The following is a 26,325-nucleotide window of genomic DNA, read 5'->3' as shown; positions in this document are numbered from 1 at the left end:
GTGAAAGGGGAATATGAAGCAATTGAGGGGGGGGGGAGAAGGCCAGCTTGCAATGGCGTGCGGAGAACAGATGTGTTGCTGCCGGAAAGTTCAGGCATCAAAATACGGAAAAACGTTAACGTTGACGGAGGATTTCTCCCGGGGTTCAGCGAGAGGAACAAGTGACGGCCCATACAATTGTCAGGACACCAGCCAGCCAACACAGTTCAAGATGGTATGACAGCCACTGCCGAGATGGAATATATTGTCCCAAGGAATTCCGCTAATAACTCTTAGGTTTTCATCCTTGGTGTCAACTTCCCCGAGCGGAACCTGCTCAAGGCAAGCCGACCCTCACGATTGCGCCCGCAACCTCGATATCCCAACTAACATGCATTGAGTACACAGAAGTCCCTCCAGACCTTCTTCGGAATTGGCAACAACAGCTCCGCTCGCCTCATGTCCCGCTTCAACATCCACCCGACCTGCCGCGTCGGCGAGCTGGCCAACAAGCAGGTTCTCGACCTTACAGCTGTGCTGTCTGAGATGAAAATCGAGAACGATCTGCGCAGAGAAGTTCTGAACGATATCAAGCGCATGAAAGAGACCGGAACTTACCGCGGCCGACGTCATGCGCTGGGCTTGCCTGTGAGGGGACAGCGGACACGCACTCAAGTGGGTTTCCCTTTCCCCATTTGCGATATCTCAGCTTGCGCTGTATCTCAGAGACATTAAGCGAATTTGTGGCTAACGAAATCTGAATAGATCAAAACTCCTGTCAAGTTGAACCGCATGGAGCGGAGACTATAAACCTAGTGGTTTCGTGTCCGATTGTTACTTTTATGGGATTGTCTCACTATTTTGCGTGAGAGGCATGGATTTGGCGTTGTATTGATTCCTGGCACTCGGTCTTTGCCAGTTTGTATGTGAATGGAACCCCTCTGTGGATGTATTATAGGCTAGACATAAACCTGGGTTGAATGGAAGCTTCAAAACCAAATATATCTACGGCAAAGTTGAAGTGACTATTAGTTTGCAGTTTGGTATATATCCAATTCCGAGCTAAAGATATACGCGAAGACGGAAAGTAAGGAGAAAAAAAATATGTGTAAGTCTAAACTTTTGCCCTCAACCAAGTGTTAAACGCCAGGCCCATATGTGCACTCATGCTTTCGAAGACAGCACGCCTTCGCCGCGGTTGATTTGGATCCGCTTATCCTCACCCGCGCTGACAATGCCCACCGTCTTGTCCCAGCACACGCTGAACACCTTGACACCTTCACCGCCAACCCGCTTGCTATCCGACTTACCCTCCTCCTCGAGGCTCTTCCGGGTAATCGAGTAAACGCTCTCACCAACAACACCTTCCTTGTCGGTCTTGGTGGACCGGATGTCCCAAATTCTGCACGTGCCGTCGTGACTACCGCTGATGAGACCATATGTGCTGTGGGGGTCACGGGCCAAGCTCACAACAGCGTTGGTGTGGCCTCGGAGAGTCATAGCAGCCACCGTCGTGGCAGATGCACGGGGATCAATCAGAGTGATATGACGGGCGGCAGTACCGGCAGCCAAGAGGCTGAGTTCTGGGAGGTGCTCGAGCGAGAGCAGTGAGTGTGATGTGGTGCGAGTATCAACCAGAGAACCAGTGACCAAATCCCAGGTCCGCAGAGAGTGATCCCATGAAGCCGAGTAACCGACAGTAGCATCTTTCGCGTCGAAGATAGCAGCAGAGACAGGCGCCGTGTGAGCTGACAGAAGAGCCAGAGGACCACGCTGAGGTGTGCTGACGGAAGTGTTCAGCTTGCGGCGCTTTGTGTTCCGAGCATTGCTGGAAGGAAGCAAGTTCTCAGGTGCTGCTGGGGCATCAGCCTTCTTGGTTGACCAGAATCCAACGTTGTTGTCTGCAGAACCAGTCAACAGACGGTTGGACTTGGCATGAACCGCTAGTGACTCAATTCCAGCCTTGTGACCATACAGCTCTAGCTGAGGAGAAATTTTTCCAGTGAAACCACCTTCGTCCTCGGTATACTTCCACAATCGGACCGTGCGATCGAGACCTGCCGATGCGATCTGGTTCGGGGAAACGAACTTAGCGGCTCTGATAGAGGCGGTGTGGCCACCATCTGCGGCGGCAGGAGAGGTCGCAATAGTCTCAGACGACATATTCCAGATGCGAAGAAGACCATCATAACTTCCTGATAGGATTCTTTCCTGGCCCTTGGTGAAGGTGGCACCTGAGGCCCAGGATGCAGCAGGTGAAGTTGTGGAAAGGACGTCTGTCGCGCTAACCCAGTCATCGTGCTGGAATGAGGCGATATGCAGGGGCGGGATCAAAGCTCGAACATATTCAATCTCGAGTGTGGTCTCAGAGGAGATACCATTGTCGACCAAATATTCATCAATCGAGGTCCGCAAAAAAGTTCCATTGATCAAAAACTCAAATGGAATGGGCTTTTCGCTTGAGAGAAGGTTGTTCACCAATGTCGATAGCGCATATCTTCGAAGTCCTTTTCGAAGGAAAAGTCAGTACTTGATATCATCATTTATGATTTTTGATCGACAATGAGTCTCACCAGTAGGAACAAGAATTGGGCCGGTGCTTTCAGGCAGAGCAATATCCTCCTCCTGGCTGATGAGCTGCACTCGGACTTGTCTCTGTGCAGCCTCTGCTGCACCAGCAGTAACCAAATCTTCACTCATTGTGAAATACTTCAAATTGCTGCCGTTGTTGTAGATGGAATCTTTTCTAGTGGCTGTCGCATTTTCGGCGGGTGAGGAAAAAAATACGGTGACCCGTGCGGCACACCTGCGCAGAGCGCGGAGGTGTCTCCACTTGGTCTACATAATTGATTGCAATATACCTGCAGCTTTAAGTTATACGTGGTGAATAAACTGTATTTCTATTGTGTGAATGGGTTTTATCCTCTGGGCGCCCTTCGGATCTCCGAAATAGCACGTCGCCGGTAATCAGACTCTGCAAACAAGGCTTCGATCAGGTCAATCACTTCCTCAGCAGAGAACTCCAAGCCCAACTCTCCTTCGATCCAAAGGTATTTGATATCGGCGAGGGAGCTCTCCAGAATATTGATCATATATTGGAAACGGAGCCAGCTCGGAACGTAGATGGCTGTGACTGGCAATGCCTCGGCGTCACCCCCTGTCTCAGGCATGAAGAGGTCCTCCAATTTTGAGATTTGGTTACAGAAGGAGACTAGTTGCCGTGACTGATCCTCCGAAATATCACCTAGATCTTCGATGTCGATGACCACCTTGTTGATCACAGTAGACAAGAGAGATCCGACTGATTGAAGCAGCGCGGAATGAGACAGTATGGGTTGCCATTCCTTGTAAACATCGCGAATTCGGTCGACAGTCGCGCTAACAGAATTCTCGCAGTCTGCTTGGAATGGCTGCTCTGAGCATTGTCCAAATCCCTGGGCTCCGTCAAGCAGATCTGTGACGATAGTGCGCTGCGTCTGCATCTCTTTGCTATACGCAAGTTTGCCAAATTTCTCCAACGCTTCAACATCGGGCTGAAGTCTGGAGAGTTGATGTTCCTCGACCAGTTTTCTGATTTCATCAGCAAGGTACAGACTATCATTATAAAGGTACATCTGCCCTGAAGTAAGCTTCAGCGAGTAGAATGTGGATGATGTAGCTTTGAACATGGCCAAGATCAGCGTCGGCAGTGCAAGGAGACCAGCGCCAGAAGAAGCGACGCGGGAACGGGCATGGCTGAGCTCTGGTTAGTTTGATGGCAAGAAAAGACTTTCAGGTTGAAAAAAGACATGACTTACGCAGGCTGCAAAATATCCTTTGAATCGGAGATTTGCTGCTGAACGACCGCAAGGACAGACTCGGGGATATCTGTGATTGTGAAGACTTCCTTCAGAGTGACCTCTTTCGGTGATACAAATCCAGCCGTATTCTTCTTGTCGGTTAGGTTTACCGCTGCTGTGTTCTGGGGCTGCGAAGGCTCATCATCGACTTTATGGTCATCTTCATCCTCATCCCCCCAGCCCCAGGCATCATCAGCGTCATCCTCTTCCGTAGAAGCAACTGCCTCTGGCTTGGCCTGATCGGGAGTCTCCTCGATGTCCTCGTCATCTAGGCCCCACGCACTTACGTCTTCCTCTTCTCCATCGGGCTTTGTTGCTTCTTCTTCTTTCTTGGGCTCATCTTCATTATCGTCGTCCCAGTCCGCGTCCCAGTCCTCATTGCCGGCGTTCTCCAGTAGAGCACCCTCAGCCTGAGAAACCTTTTCCTTTTCAATTCGTTCGACGCGCTTCGTTGTTCCCTGGCTGGCAGCGAGGACTTTGCGAACGCTATCGAGCGAGTCGACCCTACGCCGAGTCAACCACAGGCGTGGAGCTTGGTTGACCCATGAGACGAGTTCTTCTTGGCCAGTCCAACCCCAAGACTCTATCCGCTTGGCAAAATGTGAAACATGGTTCAGGATGTTCTCAAACTCGGCGAGGCCACCTAGATCGGTAGGAATAGCAGAGGATAGCCACTCGGAGACCGCCTTCGAGGAAATAGTCACAATGAACGATTCGGAGAAGGTTGCGGACACCACTAACGGTAAATTTTGTCGCAAGTAACCCAAAACGCTGGAAAGGCGATCCAAGGTCTCTAATGCGGTTGTCTTTGAGGCCTCGGGCGCAATGCGGATGCTGGTCTCCGTCACCACCACACCATGGCTGGTTCCATCGGGGCGAGGCAGCAAGATCGGATTTACGATCGCAGACAAGAGATCCTTTTGTAGTTTCTCAATGGCAGATGTGAGTATATCCAGTCGGGACAGCGACGTAATAGTGCTCTGAAGAGAATCTGCGTCTGCGTCTGCGCTGGAGACATGGAATTCGCCTTGTTTTCGGTCAACTTTCAATTGATCCGCCCAGCGTGAACGAAGAGCCTCAACAATCTCAGATCGCAGCAATGACACCTCGTCAGAGAGTATACCCATCACGTTCGTATTGGTAAAGAAGGCATCCTTTCCAACAGCTGCGTCGGCAGACTCCAATTGCTCAATGGCAGTGGTGATCTGGCCACTTCTGAGTGCAGCTCGCCCTGTTTCAAGCTGCTGGCACAAACGGTGCACCTCCTCTAGGGTACCCGCTACGGCCTGATTGAAGGCAATCTCCGTCTCAACCAAGGCGACTTTTGCCCTCGCATCTTCAACCTTCGCCTGTAGGGGTTCGGTATGCTCATGCTGCGCGACTATTTCTCGCGCAGTCAACCTTGAGCGTTCTATGTCGGCGTGGAGTTGTTTCGCTTGGATAATCCAGTCGTCGGCATCGAAGGTGTTCTCGCGACTCAAGGAGCTAATCTCATTCTAATCAAGTAAAGCAGAGCTAGTCAGTAATCACCGACGTGTGTAGATGGACATTGGAGATTCCGTACCTCTACCTGCTCACGTGCCTTCGATATAAGCTCAAGTTCCCTGGCGAGAGCAGCTGCCGGGAACTTACCAGCAACTACACTCTCCTCGGGATACGTGCCCTCGGTGACGAAGCCTAGCACCGCCTGGCACAACTCCTCGGAATTTCCTGTCATCCTCAACTTTTTCCCGGAATGGATTGTCTAACAGGGAACAAGAGCTTCGGACCTTCGGAGATAGACACGTAAAGGAGAGTTGAGCTGTCAACAACCCGTGACTCGTAAGGTTTGGGCGTCACCGCCCCCCCCACGTGGTGTATGTGCTGTACGCTTGAGCTCTCGAGCTCTTAAGTTTTACTAGAATTTTAATGAGACTATATATATATATTCTTTGAATGTGACTGGTTGCAAATAATTTGAGACCTAATATTTCTTTCTTTGTTCTATAGATCCTTTCAATTGCCCGCTTTGTAAGGAAAAACCGGAGAGGTCTCCCCCAAACTTGGAAAACTCCGGGACCAACACACTTTTGAAGACATTAGACATTTCAGACTCACCGTGTCTCGGATAATCCCCCTGAGTCGAAGTACGTGTTTTCGGTAAGTCTATATGAATCGCGTTCTTAGGTCTTATTGCCTAGGGGTGTATTAAGTGTATCAACCTTCTACCCCCAAATTTCTGCTCGCCACCCCACCTATGCCACTTATCCTTGGCGATATGTCGCAGGTCTGCTGGATATGTCCTTTCAGGGCATGATTGGAAAGGATTTGCTTGTTGTGGCCTTTGTTCGCATTCTATTTGACCTAAGCTCGGAGTAAATATTCTTCTCTTGTCCGAGTTGTGATTGTTGTACTTGTTATCAGACTATTCCTGATTGTGAATGTGTTTATGTGCTCAAGACTGTATCAAATTCTCAATTAGTGGACACAAATTGCTAACGAATACCACCAGGCTGTCAAACCTACGGCGAAATATCTTCACTGGGTCTGTCCCATTGATCAATATGTCCCCCTCGGTGCAGAAGAGTCACTTCAAACTGCTCCAGCAGTTCAAGCCTGATTACTCGCCGAGCGAGTTCACTCAGTATGAATCACAGCGCACCGGCATGAGAGTGGTCGTCATCGACCAGCCGGGTCCCAAAGTGAACGGTTACTTTGTGCTTGCCACCGAGATCCACGATGATTCAGGTGCTCCTCATACTCTGGAGCACTTGTGCTTCATGGGTTCCCGCAATTACCGCTACAAGGGCTTCCTGGATAAGCTGGCTACCCGTGTGTACTCCAGCACCAATGCCTGGACGGCAACTGATCACACTGCCTACACGCTGGATACCGCGGGCTGGGAAGGCTTCGCTCGTATCCTGCCAGTCTACCTGGAGCATGTGATTGCTCCTACTCTCACTGACGAAGGCTGCTACACTGAAGTTCACCACGTCGATGGCTCTGGAAATGATGCCGGTGTCGTGTACTCCGAGATGCAGGGTGTGCAGAACAATGCCGCTGAGCTGATCGACCTGGCAGCCCGGCGGTTGACCTACCCGCCTGGCGTGGGCTTCCGTTATGAGACAGGAGGTATGATGGAACAGCTTCGTGTCCTACCTGCGGAACGAATTCGCGAGTTCCACCGTGAGATGTATCAGCCCAAGAACCTGTGCCTGATCCTCACTGGAGAAGTCGACCAGGACAACATGCTGGAGATCTTGGATAAGTTCGAAGACACTATCTTGGATGTCATCCCTAGCCCGGATGCACCATTCAAGAGACCTTGGGTGGATTCCAAGCAGGCTCCCTACTTGGAGAAGTCCGTTATTCAGAAGGTTGAGTTCCCCAAAGAGGATGAATCATTTGGTGAAATTGAAATTCGATTCATGGGACCTGACTGCACTGACCCCGTCCTATGTAAGATCCCAAGCGTGAAAGTTTGAAATAAGATACTGACAGTATTATAGCCGGGGCTCTTAATGTGTCCCTTCTGTACCTGGCCGGTTCATCTGCAGCCCTGCTAGAGAACATCATTGTTGAGAAAGAACAGCTCGCCAGTGCCGTTTACTACGCAACTGAGGATCACCCTAGCATGGAGGTTCGTTTCACATTGACCAGCGTGGAAACAGAGAAGCTGGAGAGCGTTGAGAAGAGATTCTTTGAGATCCTCCAAGATGCGATGGCCAAGGAATTAGATCTGAAATACTTGAAAGAGTGCATCGCCCGGCAGCGCCGAACCTGGAAGTTCTCGACTGAGTCTTCTGCCTCTTCATTCGCAGAGTACGTTATCTCTGACTTCCTGTTCGGAAAGCGTGATGGCTCGACTTTGATGGATGTTGCAACTCTGAGGGAATATGATGTCCTTGAGACCTGGTCCGAGGACCAGTGGCGCTCTTTCATCAAGAAATGGATCTCGGATGCGGCCCATGTCACTATCTTGGGTATCCCATCCCAGAAGATGTCTGCCACACTGAAAAAGGACGAGGAGGACCGGGCCGCTGCGCAGAAGGAGCGCCTCGGCGAGAAGGGCCTGAAGGAGCTTGCCGACAAACTCGAAAAAGCCATGGCAGAGAACGACAAGGAAATTCCACAGGAATTGCTGGAAGAGTTCACTATCCCCGGAACCGAGTCAATCCACTTCATGGAGACCACTACGGCTCGTTCGGGTGCTGCCCTGAAGGCTGGACGCCCCAACAACAAGATCCAACCCATTGTTGATGCCGACAAGTCTGACCAGTCCCTTTTCATCCACTTCGAGCACATCCCTAGTAGCTTTGTCCAGCTTTCAGTTCTCATCTCAGCTGATGCTGTGCCCGTTCAGTTGCGTCCATTGCTGTCCATCTATACCGAGGCGTTTTTCAACATTCCGGTGCAGCGTGATGGCAAGGTAATTGACTTTGAGCAGGTCGTGGTGGAATTAGAGAGAGACACCGTCGGATACTCGATGGAGACCGCTCGCGGTCTTGGAAACTCAGAGATGCTCCGTATCTCCTTCCAGGTCGAGCTGGAGAAGTATGCGAACGCCGTCGCCTGGCTGCAGGAGCTATGCTGGAAGTCCGTCTTCGACGTGGAGAGACTCCGGGCTATCAACTCCCGTCTCTTGGCCGACGTGCCCGACTCCAAGCGCAGTGGTGACGACATGCTTGCTGCTGCACATGTGATGGTTCACTACGCGGAGGAGTCGATCACCCGTGCTCGTTCTACTTTGGTGAAGGCTCGCTACCTCAAGCGCGTCAAGCGTCTGCTCGCCGAGAAGCCCGAGGAAATCGTAAGCCGCATGGAGGAGATCCGCAGCTCGCTCTTCCGGCCCGACAACGTGCGCGTCATTGTCATTGCCGATCTCGAGAAACTCCAGAACCCAGTCTCTGCCTGGAAACCCTTCGCTGAGACCCTCGGCACCAGCACTGAGTTGCTTCCTATCACTGACCGGCGGTCCCGGCTGAGCGAGGCCGGCAAGAACATTGGCGGCAAGTCTTACATTGTCCCCATGCCGACTGTCGACTCGTCTTTCGCCTACGCTACCGCCCGTGGTCTGGACTCGTACGATTCCCCGGACCTGCCCGCCCTGCTGGTCGCGATTTCGTACATGAACGCCGTCGAGGGTCCCCTCTGGGTTGCTGTCCGCGGCACTGGTCTGGCATACGGCACCAATTTCAGTTACAACATCGACACTGGCTTCGTCAACTTCGACGTGTACCGGTCTCCGAACGCCCACAAGGCGTTCGAGTCTAGCAAGCAGATTGTTGAGAACTATCTGTCCGGTGCTACGCCTTTCGATCCTTTGATGTTAGAGGGTGCTATCAGCAGCATCGTGGTCAACTACGCCAATGAGCAGATGACAGCCGCCAATGCTGCCCAGGGCAGTTTCATCCGCCAGGTCGTGCGCAACTTGCCCAGCGATTATAAGGAGAAGATGCTCAAGCATGTGCGCGCCATCACCACCGATCAAATCAAGGGTGCTCTGCGTGAGATTATCTTGCCGTTGTTTGATCCGAAGACTGCAAACCTGGTTGTCACCTGCGCGACTGTGTTGGAAGAGGTGAGTTGTTCCCCGGTATTCAATTGACAGATATATGTATGGATTGCTAACTTTTATTGCGAACAGACCATCAAGCAGGGCTTCGAAACTTCCGGCTTCACTCCCACAGTTCAGCCTCTTAAGGAATTCGAGGACGACTATGGCCTGAAGGTTGGCGACGAGGAAGAAGATGAGGACGATGACGATGATGACGAGGACTCCGAGACTGGATCGGAGGGTAGCGAAGACGAACGCGAGTGATATGTTTGATGAACGATCTATACACGGGTAGCTAGGTAGATCACATAGACGGAATTGTGGTGTCAAGAGACTCTACGCAACGTAGACAGTGATGAATCTACTCTTTTTACTTGCTGCAAACAAGCTGCAACCCAGTAAACGCCGGGATCTCGACTGAAACAAAGAAATCTGAAAGTTCGCACTATATGAAATGTAGTCACACACATCCTCGGGAGAGGTAAATATGGTACACGCCAGACAAGACCCGCCAGCAACTGTCCTGCCTGAACCCGGACCCAATCTTGAAGACTTCAATAGTTCCAAGAATGGATGTATCGGTAATTGGCCCTCTACTGCCTTCCGGCCATCGCCGTGAGCCGTTATAGATTCCAAACAATCCAGGACGCTCTAGTCCTCTGTGGTATAAATCCCGTCCTCTTCCACAACAACCCCGAAACGATTGAAAGGTCAGACACACAAGCGAATAAATCACCAACTCAACTCCTTCCGGCCCTTAAGAGTCCTCCGGATAAGAGTCTTACGTCCATTTCTGTCCTTCTTGCGCGCCAGGTATCCATGGCGGCGCTTTTGGACCCGTCGTGACGGACGGAACGTCACACGGCGCACGCCTAGGGAGGAACTTGCGGAGAATGAGCGGGTCTGCGAGGGTGCCTTCTGGGAGAGGAGTGATGACAAGGGTGAGAAGGCGGTTGCGGTTGCGGTTGCGGTTGTGGTTGGCGAGGAGAGGTGGCTGCCGAGTGTTCGCGAGGGCTGGAAGCGGGTTGGCGTGGAGAGGAGGGAGGAGAAGGATCGGGATGAGAGCATCGTAGAGGGTGTGCTTGGTTGTTGCGGGATTTGGGCGAATCTGTTGCAAGGTGGAGTAGAAGTGTTAGCTGTCTGGTATAGAGGTTGGAAAGATTGGCTGCTTTGCGTACCTGTTCATCGGGGTTCGCATTGCCGATGTGGTGGCCCGGAAGGCTGAGGGCACGACCCTGGCGCGGAGGCAAAACATTTTCAGGACCCTGGCTTTGTTCGAGGGCGATTGAGGGTGGGGTGGGAGCTTTCGGAGTTGGAGATCGAGTCAGGCCTGGTGGACAAGACGCGGCGTCGGAGGACAGAAAATTAAGCGCGGAGCCGCTGGCACGGACCCGCCTAGAGGTGTATGTCTACAAGGATGTACAGTTAATTACTTAGGATATATATAGAATATGCAATTGGTCGATGTTTGGTGTACGATCTACTTATAATTCTATAACTACTATATAACTACGTTCGTTTATCTGTCAATAAATATCAAACTATACTTGCAGCGCATCCCGTTAAGAAGACCTACCCGATCGGGACTAGCGTCACCGAACTTTTTTGATCTCGAGATGCGAAATGTCCAACGTCGCCCGTGCAACTCTCCATCCTGCTCGCAAAGTGACCCTGAACTCGAGAGAATCTCTACTCCCGGCCCTATCAATCCCACCACCGGGCCAAACCACTCCATAATCGGCACCACCACCGCCCTTCAACCTCAAAAACCGCCCACCAAACCCGGCGAAGAATACCAATTCCACCAAAATGGCAACCCAAGGTCCCCAGGCCCTCCCCCCCAGTCACAGTGCAAAGCACACAGACCATCAGCCAGTCCGCCGCGCAAGAATTTCTCGCTGCCTACCTGGACCGCGCCGCGACAGACCCATCCTTGCAACCCAACGCCAGCATCAGCGAGCATGGCCCCGTCTCACGGACGACCGCCGCAGCGCCGAATTTGATCCTCCACAACCTGAAGCGCGTGCAAGCGGGTCTAGCCGGCGAACTCCTCGGTCGCGATCTGACTGTCGCGAAGCAGAACCCCGGAGAAGAGTATTTGGATGTTGCTGCGGGTATTCCGCAAACCAACAACCAGGACCAGCTGGACGATAGCAATGATCTTGTCATGAATGACGCTGAGTTTGGCGCTGAGGCTGAGGCTTTCGCGGATCAGGAGGCTGGTATTGATAAGGAGGAGCGCAAGCGGAAGAAGAAGGAGAGACGGTTGGCGGAGAAGAAGAGTAAGGCCCAGGCGAAAGCTGAGGAATCCGATTGAGTATGTGGGTATATATTTGGTTGTGGGCGTTGCTGCATTGGGTCGGAGTCTCTTGTCTTTCATTCGTTCTATTGCTCTATTCCTCTGGGCTGGGTTAGGTTCTGGACGTACAAAAAAGTACTCGCATTTCATGTCTGGACAAAATTTGTTATTTAGAGTTTAGACGGATTGCTACAATCCAATCAATACATAATGGAACATTTCCAAGCCTCGTTTTTGCTTCTCGAGATTGATATTCCAAGATATCACTGGCACAAAAAAAAATCACGTCCATATCATATTAAAGTCACCAATAACACGCACCCCGTTTATAGCTCGCGGTCCGCGGCCTTGACAGGCTTCTCACTGTCTTCCTCCTTGCTGCTGGTGACCTTGCCACCCTTCCAGCCAAGCGCGGCAAGACGCTCGGTGAGGATGGGGTGGGAGTAGTGGTAGCTAGCATAAATCGGATCGGCGTCCATAGTGCTCAGGTTCTGGATCTGGAGCTTCAGGAGGGAGGACGCAAGCTTGTCGGAGTAACCAAGGTTCTGGGCAAATGCATCTGGGGAGTATTGTTAGTAAAACCGAGGATATATGTGACAGGTTAAACGGAACATACCGGCCTCAAATTCGAACTTCCGGCTGAGGATGTTCATGAGAAGCTTCACGACAGCATCCATGGGAGCCAGGGCATCGGAGAAGAGCAAGAAACCAATCATGATAGGCTGTTCGTTGATGAATCCGAAGGACTGGTACAGTGACTTGTTGTTGACAAAGACGGAGAAGAGAGCGAAGATGTAGAACATGTGGGCCTGGATTGCATAGTTAGTGACAATTCGCCAAAAGAGCAACTGAGCAAATTCGTACCTGGGCAATGCCGAACAGCTTGGTGGTGTGGCTGAGGCTCCAGTGGCCAAGCTCATGGCCCAGCACAGCAACAACCTCCTCAGGCTCGGTCTTCTCAATCAGAGTATCGTAGATGACAATGTGCTTCTTCCATGGCAGGCCGTAGAAGTAGGCATTGCTGTGGGCACTGCGCTTGCTGCCGTCAATAACGTGCAGCTCGGAGAGAGGGAAGTTGAGTCTCTTGGCCAGGTTCTCGACGCCGGTCTTGAGTTCACCGGGCTGAAGAGGCGAGAGCTTGTTGAACAGAGGTAGAATGGCAATAGGGTAGATAGTAATGGCGAAGACCTGGAGGAAGACACCGAAGAGCCAGAGGTAGTAGTAGAAAGAGCTGTCGAACTTCTGGACGATTTTGAGAATGGCACTGATAATGGGAGTTCCCAGAACAATTCCAAGCATCTGACCCTTGAGCATATCCGTAATCCAGAGCTTAACCGTCTGCTTGTTGAAACCGAACTTCTCCTCGAGCACAAACGTGTTGTAATAGGAGACGGGCAGCGAGAGGATAGTGCTTAAAATGTTGAAACCGAAGAAGAATACCAATGTTTGACATATTTCGCCTTGGAACCGACCAGGAAGGTACCGAGCCAGCAGCAGACCGCTGAGGCCCCAGAGCTTAGGGAGAACATCGCCGTAAATGAATGCAAGGTTTTGAATTTGACCGTAAAGACCGGAAACGAAACTGAACTTGGCCTTTGCGCGACCGTATGCCTGTGATGATATTCCAATGAGCCTCTGTATACGGCATAATGCTCTGTGATCGGGTTCATACCTGACTCTGGTCAAAGACCTTCTGGGTAACCTCCCCTTCGAGAACCTTGGGAGGCTTCGTCCGTTGCAAAAACTTGTACTGCCGAAGTGAGAGGAAACCTTCAAGGACGAACTGGCCCAGTGAAAAGCCCACAAGCACGTTCTTCCATGGGAAGAACGGGCGATCGAGCAAGCGCGCCAATTGCTGCAGGAAGACAGTCATTAGCGACATGTCCACGATAGAAAGCACATTCACCTTGGAAACATGATGATATCTCAATCAAAACAACTTACCTCGAGGATATACATGATTGAAAACGCGCAACTAGGCGAAGAAAGAGGGCGTTGTTCAAGGCAGAAGATGCTACTTTGTTATTATCGGCCGCCTTAGTCAGATCTCCTGCATGTGGCCCCGGGGGGCCTAACGCAACGTTCATCTCAGGAATTGGGCCTATATTGACTAGGGTCTTGTTCATTTTAAACCGAATATCTGAGGTGCGAGATGAAGGGATTAATATGAGTTAATTAAATTCTAGTCTGCCAACATTAAAAATAAATAACTTGTGCTGATGCACCTGGGCAGGGCTGCTACAACGGTCGATCAGTACAATAGTCGAATATTGTAGATTGTCATCTATATTTGAATGTTAGTATAGCCTGAGTTTCCCTGTATGTTACAATACCTGGTGGCTTAGCGTGCATGGTCATCATGTTGTGAGGAAATATCAAGTGGTGGTAGTCATAGTCGCGGAATATATACATCCGACATGCGGACGATCTAGTGGGAGCATCGACCTCATTTGCAAATGTTTTTGTATTCTCATCAGACGAAAAGCCCATCTGTAAATAGACTAAACATGCAGAAGCTCTTAAAACTGTGCAGGTCCTAACTTCCCTGCATTTTAAACCCCAGACCTGTACCTATAGGCCTATCTACATAAGATCCGATGATGCAGACAAAAAACCGAGCAATGAACAGGAAACCTCTTGAAAACAACTCCCTCGTACGATGGAAATAAAAAGCACATATCTTATTCGCCGACTTCACCTGCACCTCGTTCGTCGTCCGTCCCTCAGATCAAACCGTAGCACGCAGTCGCAGACCAGATAAAGTGGTCGCTGACATGCATGAAGCAGGTAAACCGATCAAGGTGGCGACAATACAGCGTTGCATGCCTCCTCCATCTTCTCTATTCAGCCGGTGAATCAGTTAAATCACGTCTTTAATTCTCTGATTCGTTATGACCATAAAACTTTTTTGCAATCATAGATCGCAAGACTCGTGTCCGAGGGTCGGGGTGAGGTCGTTGTCCGGGGATATAGGTAGCAAGTGTTATGTGCAAATCAAATTCCCCGACATGACAGACCTCATTCCCCAAGCTCCCCATTTCGAACTGGGAAATCGTTGAAAGGATTGCTTTACTGCTGCACGGGCTCGAGGGTGTTACCACTGAGAATCGAAACAGTCAGCATTTGTCATTAGAAGTAATACCAAACCCGTAGACTTACGCAACAATGTTGGCCCATCCAATCAGACGCCAGTGCTTCTCGATTCGGCGACTGATGGCAATCTTCTCGCCAACTTCCGTACAGGCGGGGCTGGTCAAGCTGAGCTTAGCGGCATCGGCCTTGACACCGAGGACCTTGGCACCAGTAGCGGTGGAACCGATGTTAACCATCAGGACTTCGTTCTTAGCAAGCTTGGCAACCTTGGCTTGCTTGCCATCGGCGGTCTTGACACCCAGAAGACGGCGGAGCAGGAAGTAGTTGACCTCAATCTCAGTGTAGATCGCGGGAAGACGGCCACGGTGACCGAGAACGAAACCGACAAGACGATCGGCACGGCAAAGCGTGGGGTCGACGCGGGTACCGACACCGATCAAACCACCGGGAACGGCAAACTTGAGGTCATTGTGCTCAGCGAAGAGAGACACAATGCGAGAGAAAATGGGACGGCACTGGATCTTGCCCTGCTCATCCTTGGTGACGAGACCGGGGCGGATCTCGATCTCATCGTTCAGCTTTACAACACCGGTAAGGATGGAACCACCGGCAACACCACCCTTGAGCTCATCGATCTCGGCACCGGGCTTGTTGACATCGAAGGAACGAATGATCATCATGTGAGGCGTAGCCTCGAAGTTGCGAAGGGGAATAGGGATGGTCTGGACAAGGGCCTCATTGACAGCGTCAATGTTGTACTTCAGCTGTGCGGAAATAGGGATGACCGGCGATCCATCGGCAACGGTACCACGGATGAACTTGAGGATAGACTGGTAATGCTCGAGGGCATTATCGCTTCGCATGAGGTCAACTGTTTTATTTCCAAACGTCAGCGCTTCGTTCCATCGACAGTTTGGCAAGAACTATGGTTTTACCCTTATTTTGGAGAATGACGATGTGGTTGAGTTTCATAATTTCAATGGCGGCCAAGTGCTCCGAGGTCTGGGGTTGGGGGCAGGTTTCGTTTCCGGCAATCAAGAGGAGAGCGGCATCCTAGAAAAATGATGTTAGCTTATCATCAATCCCTTGAAATCCTAATTGCTGCAGTGGTGGAGAATGAAACCTACCATGACCGCGGCTCCTGAAAGCATGGTGCTCATCTGTGCAAAGCTGATTAGCATCGAACCCAAAGAGAAAGCTGAGTCTCCCAAGATACGCAAGAGGATAAGTACTAACCAGAATATCGTGACCTATGATTGAAGATTAGCAGTGTTCCAACCTTGGACAGAGAGGATCTAGCAAACATACCAGGGCAGTCAACGAAACTTTTTGTTTTTAGATTAAAGGTTAGCTTATACCCAATAAATAAAGGATGGAACTCCAGGTTGGAGGTAGATTGGGGATTGGTGGTACCTGAGGTGGCGCTGTATCAGAGGTTAGATTAGGTCCACTTGAGGAAAGGCTCTGAGTTGGACTTCAGAGGGGAAGGAGCAGGTGTACTTACCAGCAACCGGTAACGGCCTGTACATCCTTCACGCTCACATGGCGGATCGATCTCCTTCTCACTCTTGAAACTCTTGTAACATGTGGGCCGAGGGCATTCGGGGCTGTCACACTTGTAGATTTTTCGCATTGGCGTAACCAAGCTTAATGGTAATGTTGCGCTCAAGCTCATTCTTGAAGCGGACGGTTTGAACCTCCGAGATGGCCTTGACAACGGTGGATTTGCCGCTAAGATTGTATTAGTATGCATGTAGGAAGAAAAAGGCGAGGGAAGGTGTCTAACTGAGCGACATGTCCGATCGTGCCTGATAATCACGTCAGTAAATTTGTTATATAGCAAAATTGAATCCAATGAATGGAGGGTGTTTCTGAACGCAGAAGCTTTCAAAATCTAACGGTCACATACCGATGTTCTGAGTAGCTTGCCGGGCAATAATCTCAGGCGAAAGAGGCGTCAATTTTGAGAGATCGAGCGTTTCCGGGTTGGGCTGCTCGGGGAGTTCTGGACGCTTCGGTTGAGGAGCAGGCTCAGACTTCTTCATGGCAGACTTGAGAGGTTTCTCTTCCTGCTCAAGGGGCTCCTGGTCCTCGACCTCTCCGCGGGCATTGTGGGCATCGAGTAAAGGTGAGCCGGGCTGGGATCCCTCGTCAGAGAAGTCGCCGTTTGATGCCATAATTGCGAAATAGAGTAGAAAATCAACTCGCGATTAACAGCAGCGTTGAATGAAAACGCAAGTGGTTAGACGAAGCTTGTGGGATGGTGGAAGGTCGGGTGAAAATTGCTTCCCGCGATATGATAATGAAAGAATGTAGGTGGGGGATTGTGTGTAGTGGAGAGCCGGGCGGTGTCTGGATGGCAACTCTACGTTTCCTACGTTATAACACTTTTAGTAAGTAGACTAGATAATATAATTCAATTAGGCGTTTGTTTCAGGCATTATGTCTCTTGGTTTATTGTGGGTGACTCATTCCTCTTTGTCTAAGAAAATCCTTGACAACTACACCATCAAGTGCGCCACACCAGGTTTATAGAGCAGTGACAGGAGTACCATATGTTGTACGTTAAATGATTCTTAGGTGAGTTGAATACTCATATTGAAAAGAAAAAATGTTTGAAAACATAATCATAATTATTTTCTAGGGCAATAATCTCAAGTTCTTTTCATATTCATGATACATTGTTTGCCACTGGGGATCTATTTGACGGTATAAAGGGTATAACAGTTGAGAACAATGAGGTTACTCATCGTCACTATCACTCGATGACTCCACTTCATCTTCAGAGTCGTCTTCGGAGTCTATCAGTGTAGACGGGTCCTCCGCAGGCAACATGACGAAGGCAGCCATGCATGTGATGCGGTTACCAGTTTCATTTGTCGTCAAGAGCTTCCCAATCTGAGTCGTATCCTTCTTTTCTTGCTTTGCTGCGGAAACTTCTTTTCCACCAACCTTCCAAACACGGACAACTCCGTCACTGTTGGCGGTGACGACCAAGAAGTCGTTGCGGAATTCCTTTGCTTGACCCTCAAGAGTGAGGATTTCGAAATCCTTGATGCGGCCAGGGAACCCAGCTTGCTTTCCACCAACCTGGGCAACAGACGTAGCATGAGGAATTGAGCATTCGGTATCATCCTCCGCGTTTTTCAGTTCTTTGGTCGAATAAAAGATCACTCGGCCATCCTCCGTAGAGACAGCCAAGAAATCTTCCTTTTCACCACCCTTCAAAGGCAAAGAAACATACTTCATCTGGTGAAGTTTGCTCCGTGGGCTAGGGATAAGTCTGCACCTGGGAATCGAGTCCTGTGCTAATAGTCAGAAATTTGATCAATGGTATACCATCCAGATAACTTACGATTCCGAACACGACTGCACCCCATTCGAAAGCAACAGCGAATTCCTCTCCCTCAGAGTCCCATACAATGCGCCGACCTTCTCCTGTGCTCCATCTCGACTCCTTGACACCTTGTAGGACTTCCCTGGTGAAGTTCAACACACCAGCCTTTCTGCCGGTCACGAGATTCCACAATCTCATGCATCTCTCTCCTCGTCCAATACTCAGCATCAGCTTCATACTAGGGTGCACTGCAAAGTGGTTCACTCCAGATGGAGCAGCTCCGGGAGGCGCCGTATCACCGCTTGGCCGTCCTTGAATTTTTGGGTTTGGTGCTTTGATAGTGGATACGACGGTCCAGTCGCGGGTCTTGGAAACCGAGATTGTGTTGTCCTCTCCGGCTGCGAGTAACTTTGTTCGCGAAGGGAAACTCAACGAGGTAATACTGGCAGTGTGGTGCAACAATGATCCTAGCTCACGATTCCTGGGGTTTTCGAGGATCTTGTTTCCGGCGAAGGTCGGGACGGACGGATATTCTTCATTCACGGCAGGGGGTGCGGCGGAGATCGAATACAAGTTGATGCGCTCATCTGTACTACCACTGGCCAGCATCACCTTTTGGGCATCGACAGGATCGGTGGGTTTAGGTAGTGGTGACAAGGCTAGACAACGAATTGCAGATCCATGGGCTTCGAATAGGAAAGTATCCATGCATTGGATGGCCGGAGAATCACCCTCAGCCTTTGTTTTCAGGCTGGAGGCTGGGATACCAACGGTGAAGCCATGGAGAACCCGCTCATAAGAGCCTGTAACAACTTGGATAGTGAAAGCTGCATCGGGAGTCTCTGAGGGAGTAGGGGCGGATTTGGTAGCCTTAGGAGGGGTAGCAACCGTCTTGTCCTCCTTGGGGGGCATCGGTTCTCTTGCGTTTCACCATGATGTTGCTCAAATAATGATTGTGGTTTTGTTATATTGTAGATGTGAAAGCTTGATCTGGAGGGCGGACACCTTTTTTTCTTGATTTTCTGCCGGCGGTTTATCGGCCGCCTTGATAGGAAATAGGTGCCTTGTGATAAATGCCTTATTGCCATATATATGAGGTGTCTAATATATTATGCCTGAGGCCTCACATACGCAAGCGGAGAATTGAATGTCAGAACAATAATACAGTGCGTTACCAGTTGATGAGAGCAGCCTTTTCAAAATACATAAGCCTTTGACAACCATATTATAGCTCATTAAAGTAGATATCATTCTTGTATCCCCATGTTAATATCACATTCCATTTTTCCTCCATCATCAAAGGGAATTTTTCAGAAGTACCAGGTACCTGGCCAAGCCGTGTATTTTTTATAGAGGGAGCGAGTAACTGGTTGTACCTAAACCAACATCTTTCCCGTTCTTCCACATTTTTCATACCGCCCTGTAACCTCATTTTCACCCCCTTCGAAAAGATCCTGCTCCAGGTGCTTTTCATCGCCTCCTACCCTCCACCCATCTTTTTCATCTTTTTCGAGCGATTTTTTCCATCTGGATGACCTCGCTCGATTAGTTCCCCTTGTTCCCGCGTTAATCGGATGCTGCGTTCCGAAGCTAGACTCCATGCTCCGTGACGAGCTCCTACGATCTAAAAACGATGAGATCGCGTAAGTATTAATTTTTTTCGACGGCGGGAATTCGATTGGGAAGCCTAGAAATGATGAATTTGTCGCTAATTTGGTGGTTAGAAACTGTTTGTCGCGCAGAAAGCGCAAGCTCAGCGCATTGTATCTAGCCACGGTCGGGTTTGGCGCGACCGAGGACGCTCATTACCATCAGAAAGAACAGGCCTTCCTCGACGCCAATGATCTCTCCAAGTAAGTCCAATCGCCTTGTTTCTCTACCAGTGGAATCTATTTTGCATCTATTTATTTTTGTATATAATTTCACAATGCTGATTCCCTATCTAGAGGTCGTTACTTTAATGAAGCTACTCTTCCACCGCCAACCCATGCGCGCGCGCGCTCACCAAGTCGAAATGCGATCCCCCCGACAACCGCTCCCACCACCAGTGCCAAACCTGTCGCTGGGATCACTCCACCCTCAACCGTTGATGGCGGAGCTCCGCATGCGACCGAGCCTCAACAGCGCGGAACGCCCGTTCTGAGCCAACCTCAGACCGCGACACCTCATCTCCCACCTACCCCCGTGGATACAACCGGAACACGTCGGCCATCAGTGCCAGCCATCAGCCCTAAGCTGCCAACGGATCTCGACGTGCCACCGATCGCTGTGCAGTCACTCGACTCATCGCGCGCCGAACAGAAAGCTAGTGTACCGGTAGCAGAAACGTCGCTCAGTGCCCACGACAATGACACAACGATCTCTCCCCGCGTGTCGAAGCCAGCTGCGACTGGTGTTCCATCACTGGAGATTCCCTCTGACACTCTTCGAAAGAAACACGAAGCACGACCGTCTGTTACCTTGGGACCATCTCAACACGAACAACCACCATCACCTGCCTCCTCCATTGACCCTTACAATAATAATACACCCGTCCCAGTTGCCGCATCACCCGACACAAGCCCCGCAGAAGAAGTGACTGAGGAGGTTGGGACAATTAATCGCCCAAAACATAAGCATGACCGATCTGCCCATGCTCGCCCGAGCTTGGTTCCCTTAACCCCAGACGAGCAATTGCGTCTCGAAGAAGCTCAGTCGAAACCGGATAAACCTGTCAATGATGTGATCGCCGACATACCTTCGTCGAAAGAGGTGATTGTGGAGAGCGTGGACACCGGGGTCGATACAGATCGCATGGACGTCGACCAGGAACCAGTGCCCGTCCCTTCTGAAGCGAAAGCACCACAAGAACCACACACGACTGTGCAAGACTCGTTGTCACCAACCGCACAAGCCGAAGTCGCTGTAGATTCAACTCTCGAGACTCCCACGGCCAAAAAGCTTTCTATCCCCCCTACTCAACCTGGCTCAGCGCAACCAGAGCGCATGACTACTCGAGTATCATCAGGAGCCATCCGACACAAATCTGTTTCCGAGATCCTTGGGGAAACCCCTAAGAGTGTCACTCATGAGAGAAGCCACCCAGTTACTCCATCTGATCAAGGCTCTCCGGATTCTGTCGCGAGGATGCGCTTCAAGGACCGCAAGGAGCGGGAGAAGGAGAGAAGCCGACTCTCGACTGTCGTGTTTCCCAAGCAGCCAGCTCAGCAGGAGAAGGCCGACTCTACGGACCTGACGCATCGAGACATGGATGCAGTTGCCAAGCTGAATGAGGAGCAAGACTATCTTTTCACATTATTCTTGAACAGAGCGTACGCTCCTCCCCGGGGAACAAACCTCAATACTCTGCTGGCGTCCGCGCATAAGACCTTGAGTACTAGTAATCATCTGCTTGAATATCAAGAACAGATGGATTGCCGTACCCTCCGGCGAATCTATGCTCTTCAAAATGCAAACCGATGGCCACTGCGACAATTAAAACGCTCTGTTGAACCTCCCCGCCAGGGCGCACATTGGGACGTTGTTTTAGATCACATGAAGTGGATGCGAACTGACTTCCGGGAGGAGAGAAAGTGGAAGATCGCTGCTGCAAAGAGTTGCGCCGATTGGTGCGCAGAATATGTCAACAGCGACGTGGAACATCGGACCTTACTTCGTGTCCAAGCAAAGATTCCAACGGCAACCTTGCCAGAAAAGGACTCCTCTAAGGCGGTTCTCAGCCCACCCTCCGACGACGTTGGTGATGAAGCGTTTGGTGTTTGTCATCCCACTCCAGATCTCATGCCATCCGCCGAGGAAGAATCAGTCAGTGATGGGTTCAATGATGAGCCTCGACACGACATTCATGATGCAGTTGCCCCCGCTGCTATTTTCTCCTTGGGCTCGGATGAGTTCAACTTCTCGATTGACATGACCCCTGCCGCGGAAAAGCTGTTAGACGAATTGCCGATATACGGACCACTCCAGATCGCCCCTGGCGCGAACGCACCGGCATTCAAAGTCTCCCCTGACACAGTTTGGAAGACGGAACTACTACCAGTGTCCAAATTTGCATCGGCGAAGATTACCTTCCACGATGACGATCAGCCTCGTAAGCGGAGCCGATATGACTACTCCCAGTACGGCAATGATTCGGATAATCGGATCACCGAGTTGGCACCCGAGCAGACAAACGTTGCGCTGTTCCGACCAGAGAACAAGCCCATCCGGGATCGGATTCACCCTGGTCATCAATTCCGGCCTCCGACTGAACACCCCATGCCATCTGTTGGTTTCTTTGAATCACGTTCGTCCTCGCAATGGACTTTCGCTGAGGATGATGAACTCCGACGCTTGGTCAAGGAGTACTCCTACAACTGGTCTCTAATTTCCAGCTGTCTTACCCCACCATCACTCTTCACCTCTGGCGCTGAGAGACGCACTCCGTGGGAATGTTTCGAGCGATGGGTAGGACTTGAAGGTCTTCCTGCAGATATGTCCAAAACCCAATACTTCCGAGCTTACCACCAGAGGCTTGAGACTGCCCAGCGCACTGTTTTGGCGCAGCAGCAGGCTGCCCAGCAACAGCAGCAACAACAGCAGCAGCAGCAAGGCGCCAACGCTCAGCCTCAGCCGCCCGTCCGCCGGAGGACTACACAGCCTCTTCGGGTTGACCGGAGACGATCTTCGAAGCATCTTGCTTTGCTTGATGCCATGCGAAAGCTGGCCAAGAAGCGGGAAACTATGCTTCAGAAACAGCAGCATGGTATGTTTGGAATAGAAACACGTAACATCATGGCAAGAACACTACTGACATTTCCTCTCTTAGCTTCCCACCTTGCTTCATTGCGCAAAGCCAATGAGGCTAACCAGCCCAAGCCTCCGATCTCATCACCGGCTGAGTTCAGCCGGCTGAAGTACGACAGAGAAATGAAGCTGCAGGAAAGGCAGGAACAGTACCGCCAGCAAATGATTGCGCAGCAAAGAGTGAGTGGTTGTTAACGTTCCTACCTGAAAGCACTGTGGCTTACCCCCCATATAGGCTAGTCTCGCAGCGCAGCGTTCCGGCCAAGTACCTAACCAGCAGCAAATGATGAATGCGCCGGGGCGTAACAACACCATGCCCCCCCACTTCCAATCCTAGTCTACCAGGTGGAACTCCGAACGGAATGACGAACGGCATTCCTCCTAGTGCTGGTGTCAATCAAGCCCGCCCTATCCCAATGCAGAACATGCCTAATGGTGCACAGCCCAATGGTCAGATGCCTAATGGAATGGCCATGAAGATGATGCCGCAAGCTCAACTGCAGCAAACGCCAGGGGCACGACCAGGCCTGCCAATGCAAGCCTCTCCTGATAACACGCGCGTGATCCGAGAAGCCAATCGATTGCAAGAGCAGCAGCGTCTTCTCCAGTCTCGGCAACAGCAGCAGCACCCTCAGCAGGGCCAGCAATTCCACAACCCGCAATTTGGGTCTCAGGGATCGCCGAACATGAACATGTCAAATGTTAATGGTACACCTAATAACCCTGCTATGATGGCTGCCCTCCAGAACCAAGGGGGAATGCAGAGTCCATCGTTCCACGGTGGTACACCACAAGGCGTCTCAACCCCATCGCCTCGTATGGGTCAGCCCAACCCTCTTTCGAGCGGCGTTGTGCCCCAAATCAGCACTCTCCAAAGCCAGATTCAACGTACGAACCCGAATATGCCCCCTGAGCAAGTGACCAAGCTGGCCACGGATCGACTCAACCAGTATCAGCAGCAGCAACAGCAGCGCTTGTCCCAACAAGCAGCGATGAATGCCGCTGCTGGTAGCATCAATGCCAATGCTGTCCAGGCCAACTATCAAGTCCCCCCATGAGGCTAACTTCCAGGCTCCGAACGGTGGTTCTGGAATGCAGGTGCCTCAAAACCAAGGGTTCTCCCCAATGATGCGGGTTCCCCAGCCCGGTCAACAAAACCGCGTTGGCCCGACTAGCTCACCCGCCATGAACGGTGCTGCACCTCTGCCCAGTCGCAGCGCCACTCCTCAAAACCAGCGCAGTGGCAGTGCCCAAGCTGGCGCCGTCCAAGGTTCCAGCAAGAGCCCGCACGCTCCGGCAGCCCAGACCGCGACCAGCTAGGAGCTTGCTCAACTTGTTCCTCTCCTCCCCTACAATACCTTTGCGGATCTATTTTCTCTCCGCACTTTACCTTCGTCTGTAAATACTTACACCAACCCTTACGCTGATTTATTTTTTCTACACTTTGTCCTTCACCGTTGATTCGGATTCTCGCGCTACATCGACACCGACACCGTCACCTACACCTACCCCTATTTGTTGACCTCTACCGCATGCGTGTTTTTTTATCTTTTTTGGCTTGTTGAAAAGATGTTCATCATTTATTTGAACTTGATGTGCACTGGCTCTTTTTACACCAGTGCTGCTCTGAATTCTGGGTTTGGGCTTGTATCATTGGGAATAGGCGAAACTGGGGCGGACGGATTACTCTAGGAATTGATATGAATTGTATGATTAGTTTGAAGTTTGTTTTTCATGGGATTTTTGTGTAGCCTTTCGAAGATGTATCAACTGCGTCGCTGGTATGGATAACAGCTATGTTTTCGATATATGAAAGAACAACACATCCGTCTTCCGGCGAGCACTTGTTCAGTTTGTCCTACGAATGCCAGTTCAGAGGAAAAGCGGCAACACCAAGGACCAAATTCAAACAAGCTACGCCATGCGCACGCATGTTAGATAGTCACCAGGCCAACTGTTCTTCAGTAGTTTACCATTAGCCCCATGAAATGATACACATAGCATCAGCTCTATAATGTCCCTCTTTGGTAGTTCCCCGGCCTTTCTGTTTAATTATCTTCTATTCAAGCGATAATAGACATAAAACAAAGGTTGATTGTACCTGTCTCTTCTAGCGACTCCCAAAATTGAGGGTTGAGATAACCCTGCTGATTAGCTACCAAGGGAATTCCTGAGCATTGCAATGCCAATCTTCAAAACGAAAGCGAAATTGAAACGAAAGTAACCGAATGACCCAATTGCTTCACTTGCCTTGTCTGACCAACGACCAATCCAATACCCTAGGTGGTTTGTAAACTGATTTGTGAACTGGTCTGTGCCTTTTGGCACATTCTTGTTTCTTCTTTCCCCGGACACTGGCTGAATCGAATCAAGTCTGGCCTCCCCGGTGGGAATGGCCTGTATGCCGATCATGCCAGCCACCATCACAGCGTCGAATACGTGCCCAAGATTATCAACTATAACCGGCACGGAGACGTAGCCTAGAGGGACTTTCTCTGTGTCTATGCAGCGTAACAAGGCCTGATCAAGGCCGAACTCCGTCTCCCGTTCCTGAAAGCCTTGCGAGCATATTGGAAGTATCTGTTCTGGGTATAGCAACTTCCCATCCTCTCCCCAGAAACAGAAAACCGATATCCAGCCAGTCAGATAAGTTGGTCCGCTTCCGCCACCTCTTCTGTCTGCACATTTGCTCCAGAAACTTAGCACATCCGATGCTCCGGGGTTGTCGAAGGAAGCAACAAAGTTATTAAGCACCGGCCGAAGAAGTTGAGCAAATCGAGCAGGCTCATCCCCTAGCTGAGCTAGCCGAGCAAGCTTCGTTACCATAAGTGCCCAGTACTCTCGTTCGCCGAGCAAAGTGACAGACGGAATCCCACACCGTAAAGTGAATTGGTATTTGAAGTACTTCTGCATAGAGCCCATCATCACGATAGCTGCTACCGCTTCATCGGATGCAGTCGTGGTGCTGAAAGCCGGCATGATCCAGCTCCGCAGGTCCGGATCCATCACATGCTCTTCCATAAGCTTGGTCATTTCCAATGCCAGTTCACCAAAGTCCACAGTGTCCATGGTCTCATTTGAGATAATCTCTAGGTGTTTCCTATCTTTATGCGAGACGAATAGATGTCGCAGTTCCTCGGAATGTGCTATGACGAAGAAACTGAGCTGTGATAGAATGGTGAACCACACATCTTCGGGCCGCAGCACAAGGTTGTGGTGATGGCTATAGGCGTGGAACACGGCCCAGACAAAGCCATTTTCGGATGCGGAGACGTGTAATGTGTCGAAGAAGTCTTTAGCGAATGAATTCCCAATCAACCTTTTACTATCACGATGCCCTTTTGGACAGGATTGTTTGAAGAGGTCTTCGATGTCGGCTACCCTTCAGAGTCCCCATCCACGCGGTGGATGTTTGGCCGTGGTGAGAGTGACAGGCATGTTTGGGGGGAGGATGAAT

General features: G+C 50.7%; 11 protein-coding genes across 11 annotated transcripts; 4 read left to right on the top strand and 7 right to left on the bottom strand.

The window, feature by feature from the left end:
* Positions 1 to 211: 211 nt before the first annotated feature.
* On the top strand, positions 212 to 803 carry N7519_009873 (mitochondrial 37S ribosomal protein uS13m; the record flags this gene model as incomplete). Its single annotated transcript, XM_057296646.1, has 4 exons — positions 212 to 214; positions 277 to 321; positions 388 to 654; positions 745 to 803. The coding sequence occupies 4 exons, from the start codon at positions 212 to 214 to the stop codon at positions 787 to 789; spliced, it is 360 nt and encodes a 119-aa protein (XP_057144528.1). The 3' UTR covers positions 790 to 803.
* Positions 804 to 1,143: 340 nt separating this feature from the next.
* N7519_009872 (WD repeat WDR12/YTM1 family ribosome biogenesis protein) lies at positions 1,144 to 2,679 on the bottom strand (the record flags this gene model as incomplete). Its single annotated transcript, XM_057296645.1, has 2 exons — positions 1,144 to 2,486; positions 2,553 to 2,679. The coding sequence occupies 2 exons, from the start codon at positions 2,677 to 2,679 to the stop codon at positions 1,144 to 1,146; spliced, it is 1,470 nt and encodes a 489-aa protein (XP_057144527.1).
* A 218-nt stretch (positions 2,680 to 2,897) lies between these two features.
* N7519_009871 (uncharacterized protein) lies at positions 2,898 to 5,535 on the bottom strand (the record flags this gene model as incomplete). The annotated part of the gene is made up of 3 exons (XM_057296644.1): positions 2,898 to 3,714; positions 3,777 to 5,314; positions 5,383 to 5,535. The coding sequence occupies 3 exons, from the start codon at positions 5,533 to 5,535 to the stop codon at positions 2,898 to 2,900; spliced, it is 2,508 nt and encodes an 835-aa protein (XP_057144526.1).
* An 826-nt stretch (positions 5,536 to 6,361) lies between these two features.
* N7519_009870 (putative zinc metalloprotease) lies at positions 6,362 to 9,618 on the top strand (the record flags this gene model as incomplete). The annotated part of the gene is made up of 3 exons (XM_057296643.1): positions 6,362 to 7,256; positions 7,307 to 9,378; positions 9,445 to 9,618. The coding sequence occupies 3 exons, from the start codon at positions 6,362 to 6,364 to the stop codon at positions 9,616 to 9,618; spliced, it is 3,141 nt and encodes a 1,046-aa protein (XP_057144525.1).
* A 468-nt stretch (positions 9,619 to 10,086) lies between these two features.
* Positions 10,087 to 10,609, bottom strand: N7519_009869 (mitochondrial 54S ribosomal protein bL34m; the record flags this gene model as incomplete). Its single annotated transcript, XM_057296642.1, has 2 exons — positions 10,087 to 10,462; positions 10,533 to 10,609. The coding sequence occupies 2 exons, from the start codon at positions 10,607 to 10,609 to the stop codon at positions 10,087 to 10,089; spliced, it is 453 nt and encodes a 150-aa protein (XP_057144524.1).
* A 361-nt stretch (positions 10,610 to 10,970) lies between these two features.
* On the top strand, positions 10,971 to 11,671 carry N7519_009868 (uncharacterized protein; the record flags this gene model as incomplete). The annotated part of the gene is made up of 2 exons (XM_057296641.1): positions 10,971 to 11,176; positions 11,227 to 11,671. 2 exons carry the CDS (start codon positions 10,971 to 10,973, stop codon positions 11,669 to 11,671), a joined length of 651 nt encoding a protein of 216 aa, XP_057144523.1.
* A 308-nt stretch (positions 11,672 to 11,979) lies between these two features.
* Positions 11,980 to 13,612, bottom strand: N7519_009867 (zinc metalloprotease; the record flags this gene model as incomplete). The annotated part of the gene is made up of 5 exons (XM_057296640.1): positions 11,980 to 12,212; positions 12,270 to 12,462; positions 12,518 to 13,264; positions 13,326 to 13,508; positions 13,598 to 13,612. The coding sequence occupies 5 exons, from the start codon at positions 13,610 to 13,612 to the stop codon at positions 11,980 to 11,982; spliced, it is 1,371 nt and encodes a 456-aa protein (XP_057144522.1).
* Positions 13,613 to 14,722: 1,110 nt separating this feature from the next.
* On the bottom strand, positions 14,723 to 16,923 carry N7519_009866 (translation initiation factor eIF2 subunit gamma; the record flags this gene model as incomplete). Its single annotated transcript, XM_057296639.1, has 11 exons — positions 14,723 to 14,753; positions 14,813 to 15,617; positions 15,682 to 15,799; positions 15,874 to 15,906; positions 15,983 to 15,996; positions 16,055 to 16,071; positions 16,160 to 16,170; positions 16,251 to 16,313; positions 16,363 to 16,477; positions 16,533 to 16,554; positions 16,656 to 16,923. The coding sequence occupies 11 exons, from the start codon at positions 16,921 to 16,923 to the stop codon at positions 14,723 to 14,725; spliced, it is 1,497 nt and encodes a 498-aa protein (XP_057144521.1).
* Positions 16,924 to 17,488: 565 nt separating this feature from the next.
* On the bottom strand, positions 17,489 to 18,995 carry N7519_009865 (putative 60S ribosome biogenesis protein Mak11; the record flags this gene model as incomplete). Its single annotated transcript, XM_057296638.1, has 2 exons — positions 17,489 to 18,049; positions 18,102 to 18,995. The coding sequence occupies 2 exons, from the start codon at positions 18,993 to 18,995 to the stop codon at positions 17,489 to 17,491; spliced, it is 1,455 nt and encodes a 484-aa protein (XP_057144520.1).
* A 488-nt stretch (positions 18,996 to 19,483) lies between these two features.
* On the top strand, positions 19,484 to 24,188 carry eaf1 (MYB and HSA domain protein; the record flags this gene model as incomplete). The annotated part of the gene is made up of 7 exons (XM_057296637.1): positions 19,484 to 19,726; positions 19,808 to 19,936; positions 20,030 to 22,827; positions 22,891 to 23,048; positions 23,104 to 23,170; positions 23,214 to 23,914; positions 23,940 to 24,188. Exons 1-7 carry the CDS (start codon positions 19,683 to 19,685, stop codon positions 24,186 to 24,188), a joined length of 4,146 nt encoding a protein of 1,381 aa, XP_057144519.1. The 5' UTR covers positions 19,484 to 19,682.
* An 831-nt stretch (positions 24,189 to 25,019) lies between these two features.
* On the bottom strand, positions 25,020 to 25,937 carry N7519_009863 (DUF4419 domain-containing protein; the record flags this gene model as incomplete). The annotated part of the gene is made up of 1 exon (XM_057296636.1): positions 25,020 to 25,937. The coding sequence occupies one exon, from the start codon at positions 25,935 to 25,937 to the stop codon at positions 25,020 to 25,022; it is 918 nt and encodes a 305-aa protein (XP_057144518.1).
* Positions 25,938 to 26,325: the final 388 nt, after the last annotated feature.

Source organism: Penicillium mononematosum, assembly GCF_028829835.1.
Source record: "Penicillium mononematosum strain IBT 11891 chromosome Unknown utg000005l:1.0-9366267.0:1.0-9372171.0, whole genome shotgun sequence".
NCBI classification, from domain to species: domain Eukaryota; kingdom Fungi; phylum Ascomycota; class Eurotiomycetes; order Eurotiales; family Aspergillaceae; genus Penicillium; species Penicillium mononematosum.
The sequence above is the reverse complement of the archived record's forward strand: the minus strand, read 5'-3'. Positions and strand labels throughout refer to the sequence as shown.